Here is an 11,661-nt window from a genome sequence, read left to right as displayed (position 1 = left end):
ACTCCATGTGATTATAAGGTCAGTGCTACAGCAACAACTAAAGTGCTTGTTTATACTTCAGGACAGTTTTTGATCCTTTCCTATCCAGGGATGCTTCGCTAAGTGTCCAATCTCGTTCTGTTTTCATTCTGACACAATCAAATAGCGGCCCTAACCTGCTACAGTTTATTTAACGGTGATTTCTCAACAACCCTGGGTAGTGTGGGCACATTATCACAAAGTTCATAACGAACCAGCAGATGTTTCCCAGCTATTTGTGAAACTCAAGTAGTCACAAATTAATAGGTATTGAGGCACGAGTGACAGGGTGTCTATCAGATCAGTCTCCAATGAGATGCTGCACCTTTCGCGAAGACATTAAATCTGACCTGAGTTTCCGACTGGGTCCGAACATCCTGCACAGCAGCCAGAGGTGAATCCCAAACCCACACCAGCCGCAGGAAGTCTCTCAATGACCATCGGCAGACTGATTGGTCCTGGTCAGCACAGCCAATGGGGAAGGTGGCTGCTCTGAGGCAGGTACATTTTTACCATTCAGGCTCTGAGGGTCAGAGGTGGAATCCCCATGGAGGGGCGGGTCACTGAACCTGCTTTCTCGACCATTACTGGAAGTGACCTGATTCTGTCTGATTGTTCACAGTAAGGGATGTTACATTGAAGGCACTGTTTAAATGCTGCAAGCCAATTGGCTATCATGTTTCCTACATCTCAAGTCGAGTGGGTGCAGGGGAACCAGTAGATGTCTTCTATTTGGACTTCCAGAAGGCATATGACAAGGCAACTAACAACAGGTTAAGTCATAAGATAAGAGGCCATGGTGTTGAAGGTAACAAAGTGTGGATCTGGATGAACACAGCAGGCCAAACAGCATCTTAGGAGCACAAAAGCTGACGCTTCGGGCCTGGACCCTTCATCAGAAAAAGGGTCTAGGCCCGAAACATCAGCTTTTGTGCTCCTAAGATGCTGCTTGGCCTGCTGTGTTCATCCAGCTCCACACTTTGTTATCTTGGATTCTCCAGCATCTGCAGTTCCCATTATCAGTGAGGATAAGGGGTTATTTTTCAGGGTAGTGACCCATAACTAGTGGGGCTCCACAGGGATCAGACCTGGGACCATAACTGTTTGCATTATGTTTTAATGACTTGAAGGATAAAAATGAATGTACTGTAGCCAAATTTGCAGAAGACAGACAAGTGGTTGGAGGGGTAGGTTGTGAGAAGGATATAAACAGTTTAAGGGAGATATTGATTGCTTTAGTAAATGGACAAAAATTTGGCAAATGGATAATACTGTTGGAAAATGAGGGGAAACTTGTGAACCAAACACAGAAAGCTAGCACACTGAGGCTGCAGGTAATCGGGAAGGCTGATGGAATGTTGGCCCTTATTTCAAGGGGTTTAGAGTATCAGAGTTGGGAAATCTTATTGCAACTGTACAAGGCACTGGTGAGACCACATCTGGAGTACTGGGAGCAATTTTGGTCCCCTTATTTCAGGGAAGATATTGTTTCATGGGAGGTAGTTCAGAGAAGGTTCACTAGGATGATTCCTGGTATGAAGGGATTGTCTTAAGAACAAAGCTGAAACAGGTTGGGGTTATACTCAGGGATTATACTCACAGCGTGGAGCTGGATGAACACAGCAGGCCAGGTAGCGTCAGAGGACCAGGAAAGTTGATGTTTTGGATGGGGGCCCTTCTTCAGAAATGGGGGAGGGGGAAGGGCCCTGACCCAAATCGTCAACTTTCCTGCTCCTCTGATGCTGCCTGGCCTACTGTGTTCATCCAGCTCCACACTGTGTTATCTCTGACTCCATCAGCTGCAGTTCATACTATCTCTGCGATTATACTCACTGGAGTTTAGAAGAATGAGAGGTGTTCTCATTGAAACATAGGGCATTCTTAAGGGCCTCGACAGTGTAAATGCTGAGAGGATGTTTCCCCACATGGGACAGTCTAGGACCAGAAGGTATAGTCTCAGGATAAAAGGGCATCAATTTAAGACTGAGATGAGGAGGAATTTCTTTTCCCTGTATGTTGAGAATCTTCGGAACTCGTTTCCACACAGAGCTGTGGGGACAATGTCCTTGTGTATATTTAGGGCTGAGATAGAGAGAACTTGTCAGGGATTTAAAGGCTATGGAAAAAGAGCAGGAAATTGAATGTGAGAAATGTTGGATCAGCCGTGATCCCATTGATTGGTGGAGCAGGCCCCAGGGGCTGACTGGCCATCTCCTGTTCCTATTTCTCATGGTCTTATGTCAGTGATTAAACTTCAAAAAGGGTTTGGCCTTAAACGCCTTTGTAATGTTATGAAGGGCCTGTACTCGCTGTAATATTCTATGTTCTATAAGGTGGTGAAAGGTGCTATCAAAGTGCAAGTTCTTACTTTCTTTCATGTTATGTTCAGCTCCGTCACACTTGTTGCTGTTTGAAGAGACAGCTGGTGGGTGGGTGAGCCTAGGGGCATTACTAGTCCCAATAAAGTGGGGTAAGTGGCTGTTTGTGGTGTAACTGGGTGACATAGGCTTGTATTATTAACGCTGGGAATGTGATGTCCTGTCGGATCTCAGGCATAGGATTCTGGCCTCAATCTTGTACCCCGAACAGTTCAGCAAAACTTGTTCCCCATTTCACTAGCTCAGAGTCATTTTGAGAAATGAAACATTTCTGGCAGGAAAATGTGGGGAGAAAACTGACAGGGAGGGAGGGCGAGAGTCAGGCAAACATGAAACGTTGTGTGAGTTTTGCATTGTTTTATGTTTGTGGTTTAAGGTGTGCAGGAAAGTAAATAAAGGGCTATTTGACTGGGTGGGGCAGCAGCAGAATAAATAGTCACATGATGAGGAAACCTCCAGGAATAAGTGCAGTCAGAGTTACACAGAGGTTACTTTCTGTTCCAAAGCTCAGCTTCCCACTGTCACTGACTTTATCAGATTCACTTTCTCCCTCTGGGGGTGGAGAGGTGCATGGGACAGGGAGGAGGAGTAAGAAGGGGGTGGGGAGAACATAGCATCTGCGCACAAAGAGATTGACTCAATTTATTCAAATTTATTCCCAAAACGAATGTAGACATTCACACAAGCCGCTGGAATGCTCGCCTGGAGAATTCTGCCTGGCAACAGTGAAAAAGAAGGGGAGGGGGAGAAAAGGGATGCAGAGACAGAGAGAGAACCATGCCAGTGTGAACTGGCAAAGTCAGTGTGCTGTGTGCACCATGCAGCCAGCTCTCTCCCCTCTGAGCTGCCCCCACCCGTGTGTCAGAAATCCCTGGAATCGGTTCCAGTGTTGTACCAGTTCGCCTGATTGCTACCAAAGTGTGGATGTGACCCGAGCATTGTTATTGGTTCCCGTCATGTGCATGAAACAAAGCAACAGGATGCTGCCCGTTAAGAAGTGCTGAGGTGAAGACCGGCCAGTCAAATGACGGATGGCAGGACTTGTAGAGACCAGTGATGGGAGAGAGGAGGTTTGTGTAACAGTGCAGTGTTTGTAAGTGGGATCATGGTGCGGGAAGATGTGGGGGTGGAGTTGAGTGGGGGAGATAAGGATGGCGGCATGAGAGGGCTGGTGTGAGGCGTTGGGGGAGTGAAGGACAGGGCAAGGAGGATGAGATGAAGGATGTGATGAAGAGAATGTAGTGGGGGGGGAATGGGATGAGGGGCTGGGGGGGGTGGCAGGGAGAGGGTCGGGGTTATACAGCTGTTCTGACCAGTCTCCGAGGGGTGAGTTCCTCAATTTGTTACGGTTCCATACAGGATACCTCAAACTACAGGGGAGATGAATGAACCAGCTACCCCTAGTTACCCACCCACTGTTTGGTTAGTTGTAACAGAGAAACAGAAGTTGCTGGAGAAATTTAACAGGCCTGGCAGTGCCTGCAGAGAGGGAACAGAGTTAATGTTTCGAGAAGGGTCATATCTGACTCAAAATGATAACTCTGTTTCTCTCTGCACTGATGTTACCAGACCTGCTGAGTTTCTCCAGGAATTTCTGGTTTTATTTCAATAGCACCTGCAGTATTTTGATTTCAATTTTTAAAAAAGAGCCCTTCTTTCTCTCCCAGACCTGACGAATTTATGTTTTTTATGAAAAGCCATTTAACCAGGCACATTGGGTTACCAAAGAGTGAGATTACTAAATACTAAACACAAGAAAAATTGGCAACATGTTCTTAGGTTAGAAAAAAGTGGTGAAGGGTCTGATGAAGGGTCTAGGCCTGAAACGTCAGCTTTTGTGCTCCTAAGATTCTGCTTGGCCTGCTGTGTTCATCCAGCCCCACACTTTGTTATCATAGAATCCCTACAGTGTGGAAGCAGGCACTTTGGCCCATCACATCTGCACTGACCCTCCGAAGTGCATTCCACCCATACCCAATGTCCCTATCCCTGTAACCCTGCATTTCCCATCGCTAATCCATTTAGCCTACACATCCCTGAACACTATTGGTAATTCAGCACAGCCAATCCACCCGAACCTGCACACGTTTGCACTGTGGGTGGAAACCCACACAGACACGGCGAGAATGTGCAAACTCCACACAGATGGTTGCCCGAGGCAGGAATCGAACCTGGGTCCCTGACGCTGTGAGGAGGCAGTGCTAACCTCTGTATGGATCAGTGTTTGACTTATTTGTGAAGAGGGGATAGTTGAATGTTGTAACAACACAGTGTGAAGCTGGGGGGTGGGGGGGGAGCAGGTCAGGCAGCATCATAGGAGCAGGAAAGGTGACGTTTCGGTTTGGGACCCTTCCTCTGACCTGAAATGTCAACTTTGCTGCTCCTGTGATGCTGCCTGGCCTGCTGCCCCCCAGCTCCACACTGTGTTATCTCAGACTCCAGCATCGGCAGTTCCTGTTATCACGCAGTTGAACGTTATGACTGTTTCAGTGGATGTCGCTGTAGTGTTGACGCTGGTTGTTGAACAGTTAGAACATAGAACATAGAACATAGAACAGTACAGCACAGAACAGGCCCTTCAGCCCACAATGTTGTGCCGACCATTGATCCTCATGTATGCACCCTCAAATTTCTGTGACCATATACATGTCCAGCAGTCTCTTAAATGACCCCAATGACCTTGCTTCCACAACTGCTGCTGGCAACGCATTCCATGCTCTCACAACTCTCTGCGTAAAGAACCTGCCTCTGACATCCCCTCTATACTTTCCACCAACCAGCTTAAAACTATGACCCCTCGTGCTAGCCATTTCTGCCCTGGGAAATAGTCTCTGGCTATCAACTCTATCTATGCCTCTCATTATCTTGTATACCTCAATTAGGTCCCCTCTCCTCCTCCTTTTCTCCAATGAAAAGAGACCGAGCTCAGTCAACCTCTCTTCATAAGATAAGCCCTCCAGTCCAGGCAGCATCCTGGTAAACCTCCTCTGAACCCTCTCCAAAGCATCCACATCTTTCCTATAATAGGGCGCCCAGAACTGGACGCAGTATTCCAAGTGCGATCTAACCAAAGTTTTATAGAGCTGCAACAAGATCTCATGACTCTTAAACTCAATCCCCCTGTTAATGAAATCCGAAACATCATATGCTTTCTTAACAACCCTGTCCACTTGGGTGGCCATTTTAAGGGATCTATGTATCTGCACACCAAGATCCCTCTGTTCCTCCACGCTGCCAAGAATCCTATCCTTATTGATTTTGATTTTGAGATTGTTGGCTTTGGCAGCAGTTGATTAAAAGCCCTTTGTCCTGGCTCCTTTGACAGCGACTGGTTGCCAGTGCTCAGCCTTTCAGACTTTTCTCTTTACCTTCCTCGCAGTGCCAGGGTGTTTAAATGGCTGCACAAATGTGTGGGGCTATGGGGAGTGGGTGGGGGAATGCTCATCAGGGAGTGGGTGCAGATGCAATGGACCTTCCAAACCGTAGCAGTTCGCCACCACTGGAGCCTCACACTGGCACTCAGAACATGCCCGAAGGGCCTCTACTGCGCTGCAATGTTCTATGTTCATACTTACCAGTAAAGGTGAAGGTGTCGCAGTCCCAGGGGACCATCGGGGTGGTGGTGGTTTAACCAGAGGGTCATTATACCTCAGGCAGGGGGTATGGGGTTGTGGGGTGGTCGAGGCAGTGGCACCTTCCTGGTAATGTCAGCTGGCACAGAAGTTGAGCCCACACTGCTGGCATCAGTGGGCATCATCTCCAGCTGCCCAGCCAACTGAGCTAACTGACACCCTCAAAAACACATCACTCAAACTCAGAGTGCCTCACTCACTTGGATTCACAAGAAAGATATTTGAAGTGTAAAATATAAAGTACTCACCATCCTGACTTGGAAATCTATCGCTGATCCTTCATTGTCGCTGGGTGAAAATCCTGGAATTCCCTCCATAAGGGGATTGTGGACCTACTTGATGGCAGATCACCACCTTCTCAAGGGGGCAACTAGCGACGGGCAATAAATGACCAGCCAGTCACATGCATATCCTGTGAACAAATTAATCTTTTGTAAAGGGAGAAGGTCTAGAGTGGCTTAATTGAGGACATTGAAATTAGGGAAGGATTTGTCAGGTGGACAATAACATTGAACACAGTGCAATGACTCAAGGAGCTCAATAAGAAAAGTATCAATAAAACCCCCGTTTTGATATTTTTGAGACTAGGCCACATAAGGAGAAATCAGAACAAATGATAAACATCTTGTCCAAAGAGGTAGGTTTTAAGAAGCATCTGAAAAAGAGCAGCGAGAGGCCGAGAACTTTAGGAAGGGAATTCCAGAGGTTGGGAGCTTGGGATCTGAAGCTGTGACCGCCCATAGGTAATGAGATTAAAATAAGGATCCTTTAGAGCCTGGATGTCTTGGAGAGCTATAGGATGGCTAAGATGGCAGAGAGAGAGAGAGATAGAGAGAAAGAGAGAGAGAGAAGGATTTTAAATTTCAGACATTGTTGTGCAGGAAGCCAATGTAGAGCACAAAGGGTGTGGGTTAATGAATTTAAACACTATTTAAATCCTGTGTTGTGATCCTGGTGGATGTTCTTACTAAGCAAGTCAGATTCCTGATTGAAATCTGGCTTGGACCATAAGACATAGGAGTGGATGTAAGGCCATTCGGCCCATCGAGTCTACTCCCCCACTTAAACCATGGCTGATGGGCATTTCAGCTCCACTTCCCTGCACTCTCCCCGTAGCCCTAGATTCCTTGTGAAATCAAGAATTTATCAATCTCTGCCTTGAAGAGATTTAACGTCCCGGCTTCCACTACGCTCCGTGGCAATGAATTCCACAAGCCCACCACTCTCTGGCTGAAGAAATGTCTCCTCATTTCAGTTTTAAATTTACCCTCTCTACTTCTAAGGCTGTGCCCACGGGTCCTAGTCTCTCCGCCTAATGGAAACAGCTTCCCAGCATCCACCCTTTCTAAGCCATACATTATCTTGTAGGTTTCTATTAGATCTCTCCTCAATCTTCTAAACTCTAAAATACAATCCCAAGATCCTCAGCCGTTCATCATATGTTAAACCTACCATTCCAGGGATCATCCATGTGAATCTCCGCTGGGCACGCTCAAGGGCCAGTATGTCCTTCCTGAGGTGTGGGGCCCAAAATTGGACACAGTACTCTAAATGGGGCCTATAGATCATACTTGTTTCATTTGGTTTTAATGAGGTGCTCTCTTACTGCAACAGAAACACACAATGTTGTAGATTTTGTTTTAACAATACATCAGAGGTTTATCAAGCAAAAGAAATGAAGATAGTGCAAATAAGCCGATCTATTTATTTCACACAAATTCAACAAATTTTATACACAGTAAAGGTAGAATCCTCTTAACCCTGAAACAATTCTTCACAAGTTTTAATTAAAACATCCCTTGTAGAGTTCACATACAAAATCCCTTTCTTAACACCTCAGCTGGTGACTTTACCTTCTAGACTGGTGCTGCCTGTTAAGACACTTAGAGCTCTATAAAACCCAATTTGTTTCTTAAGCACTTCAATGAATGACTCACATTTTAAAGTACTAGAGCTATCTTGATCATTATGTTTCACTGCCCTGTGTTCTGTAACGAACCCCAAATGTTATTACGTGGGAGAGTTTACAGCTGGCCAGTCTGGTCCTCCTCCCGATGCCTCCCAATGTAGGATACCTCTTGCATTGCTATTCTTTAAAGCCCTGCTGAAAAGTCCGGGGTTTCCTGTGCTGCTTTATGCGCTGATTTCTGTGCCAAGTGTCTGCCTTATTTGGAATTCTCTGTGCACATGACCAATCCCGAATGTTTTGCCCTGAATGTTTGGTAGAGACGGCAGTTACTGATTTTTTTTGCAATCTTAGCCCTTAGCAGACCTGAATGATTCAGCATAATTCCACTCACATAACAACCCATTGTAAATCCTCTTATCAGTGCCTGTTATCTTCAGCCTTATCCAACATTGGTAGCTCTGATAGGTCATTCTTGGAGCTATCATATGCCTCAGTATAAACCAAGTCAACTTCAAGTCCCCTTCAGGGTTTTATCCCAACTCCCTTGGCCTAGGGCTAACATTAATCCCATATACAGAAGTATTCTACAATCAAAAACAAAGTTGCCGGAAAAGCTCAGCAGGTCTGGCAGCATGAATGTTCTGAGGAAGGGTTACTGGACCCAAAGCATTAACTCTGATTTTTTCCTTCACAGATGCTGCCAGACCTGCTGAGCTTTTCCAGCAACTTCTGTTTTTGTTCCTGATTTACAGCATCTGCTGTTCTTTTGTTTTTATTAATCACAAAAGTATTCTAGTTTAATTATATATGCCATTCTCAGGAGTTCTGCGCTACACATGCATCTCCATGCAACGACTTCACAGAACTACACAAAATAAAACTGAATAACAAAATCTCTCCCTTAAAAAGAACCAAGTCTAAAACTTTCTAACTGAAACCTTGAGGTACAATTGTCTACCTTGCTATGTTGTAAAATTTGAAAGTAAGCAAAAACCCGTTGGCTTGCCAAAGTAGCCCTTGTAAACTGTTTTAAAAGCAACCCCCATGGCTACAGATACAATTAACAGTTAATGATGAACTTCAGACACACAGAAAACTCACATGTTACTAACTAATAATTCAATAATTAATCAATAATACAAAGCCCAAGCTTAAAGTAAATAATGTTAATAATATATAACAAATCCTGCAGTTTATATCACATCTGGGCAACAGAGTTTTAGATAAGCACTATCTTTGAAGGATGGGAATGGGGAGAATGTTAGAATAATCTTGGCATGCAGCCATGGAGAAAGTATCCCACATCAAGAAGAAGAAAACCTGAGTCAGTTAGGCAAAGCAGTCTCCAAAAAAAACTGGAAGGGAATGTCTGGAGAGGCTGTTTTACCTCAGACTGGTGCGAATATGGAATTTTCTCCAATAAAGCTTGTTTAAGACAAAAGCCCAGACATATTTATATGGAACCTGCTAAAGCCCCTGATGGAGGGGAGAGTAATAGCTTGCAGTGCCAGACTTGTATGAGGATAATGGGAAGAGTTGAACATAGACACCAGCATGGAGTGCTTGGGCCAAATGGCCTGTTTCTTTGCTTGTATAACGCATGTCATGAATGAAAAGTGATGTTCCTTCACAAGCCCCTGTTAGCTCTCCCTGTGAAACTCAACGTGTCCACATTTCCAGTCATTCTGTCCCTAATGACAGATTGCTGGTTTAAGCTATAAGGAGAGGCTGAATAGGCTGGGGTCATCTCCCTGGAGTGTGGACGCTGAGGCATGGTACCTTATAGGCGTTTAGAAAATCATGAAGGGCATGGCTAGTGTGAATAGCCAAGGCCTTTTCCCCAGAGTGGAAGAGTCCAAAAACTAGGTTTAAGGCGAGAGGGGAAAGATATAGAAAGGACGTAAGGGGTAATATTTTCATGCAGAGGGTGGTGCGTGAATGGAATGAGCTGCCAGAGGAAGTGGTGGAGGCTGATACAGTTACACATTTAATAGGCATCTGTAATGGCACATGGATAGGAAGGGGTTAGAGGGATATGGGCCAAGTGCCGGAAAATGGAACTAGATGAACCTTGCTATCTGGTTGGTATTGATGAGTTGGACTGAAAGGTCTGTTTCCATGTTGTATGAATCTATGACTCAGTGAGTCTAATCTGAGAAGCCCGGAGCTGACAGGTGTCACCCCTTGAAAAGAGGGGAGCTAAGGAGTGTCAGATCAGCCATGATCCTACTGAAGGGTGGAAGAGGCTCAAGGGGCTGAATGGCCTACTCCTGTTCCTACGTCTTATGGATGCGTGGGACATGTACAGTTTTCCAAAGCAGGGAGACAATTCCTGAATTCTCTCCATTACCACTTTCTAAAATTGCTGTTGGATATTGCGTTTGATTTGTTTGCAGTTCCTCATGTGCTGTGGCTGTCCTAGCCTCGCCTATCATAGGGAGAGAGGTGCTGATTGTGAAAGGGATTTAGGACCCTGTAGTAACCTGTCAATGAGGCCACAACGTTGCTCCCCACAGGGTATAAATAGTACAGTTGGAAAATTGCTAGAAATCAGAGCTTAGTCTCTTTCCAATAATAGCAGCAAGATTAGAGCCTGGTATATCTCTGATTGACAAATCAATAAGCCGTTGATTAAATTCCACAGAAACCTTAGGATATAGAACAGATCTCAACAATTGCTCTGTTTCTCACTCACTCTGCTCCACATCCAGTAGCTCCTCAGTTCTTCTTCAGTGAATTTTAAAAAGTTTTTCCGACAGTACCAGCCAATGATTTTCTCACATCCCTTTTTTGCAGCTTTTAAAGTATTCAGGAGCAAGGGGCACTTCCTCACACATGGGTCGGTGCTGGAAACTGGATCCCCCATCCTCTCAGTGCTGGAAACTGGATTTCCCCGTCCCCTCGGTGAGGGAAACTGGATACCCCCGTCCCCTCGGTGAGGGAAACTGGATCCCCTCGTCCAATCAATACATGAAACAGGATCCCCTCATCCTCTCAGTGAGGGAGACTGGATCCCCTCATCCCATCAGTGAGGGAAACTGGATCACTCGTCCCCTCAGTGAGGGAACTGGATCCCTCTCTGAGGAGACAATGGAATCCAGTTTCCCTCATTGAGGGGGTGGGGGATCCAGTTTCCTCACTGAGGTGACAGAGGAATCCAGTTTCCTCACTGGCTCCCCCCCACCCAGCATCCACACACCACCACCCCCCACCCCCTCCGCCGCCCCCGGCTCTCCACCCTCCACAGTTTGGATGTTGGGACACTGGATATTTCTTGTGGAGGAGGTGCTGATTTTATTTCCGTCTTGGCTAGGAGTGTTCAGGAGATGTGGACCTGAGATGAAGGTATCGGAACTTGAGGCAGTAGTAGGCCATTCAGCCGCTTGAGCCTCCTCTGCTGTTGTACATCATGGCTGATCAACCAGCTCCATACTGTATTCCTGAACTACCTTGCCATGCCTTGATGTCTTTAATAACTCAAAATCTCTCAGTCTCTGTCCTAAACATATTTAATGACTGGGTACAACTTGACTGTCGGCTAACTGATTGGCTGGAAGGGCTGAATGGCCTTCGGTTGTCCATGGTGCATGTCTCTGTCTGTGATCTATTTGGGATAGTCATGGTTTCTGTAAAAATAATTGAATGTTCTTTATGTTTACGCAATGCTTTTTTCAGGCTTTCTGAAGACTGCTGCTTCAAAAACCAGGCTGGGTTTGTTTTTTGA

The 11,661-nt window shown here is 45.7% G+C and overlaps 1 protein-coding gene across 1 annotated transcript in view; it reads left to right on the top strand.

The window, feature by feature from the left end:
- The first annotated feature begins 492 nt into the window (after positions 1-492).
- Positions 493-11,661, top strand: part of LOC125466385 (trafficking kinesin-binding protein 1-like) — a 59,771-nt gene continuing 48,602 nt past the window's right edge. The window contains exons 1-2 of the mRNA XM_059638653.1: positions 493-547; positions 641-826. Of these exons, the coding sequence (XP_059494636.1) occupies positions 493-547; positions 641-826 (241 nt within the window). The remainder of the gene's footprint in view (positions 548-640; positions 827-11,661) is intronic.

Source organism: Stegostoma tigrinum, chromosome 31 (assembly GCF_030684315.1).
Source record: "Stegostoma tigrinum isolate sSteTig4 chromosome 31, sSteTig4.hap1, whole genome shotgun sequence".
In the NCBI taxonomy this organism is placed as follows: Eukaryota; Metazoa; Chordata; class Chondrichthyes; order Orectolobiformes; family Stegostomatidae; genus Stegostoma; species Stegostoma tigrinum.
This window is presented reverse-complemented; position numbering and strand designations above follow the sequence as displayed.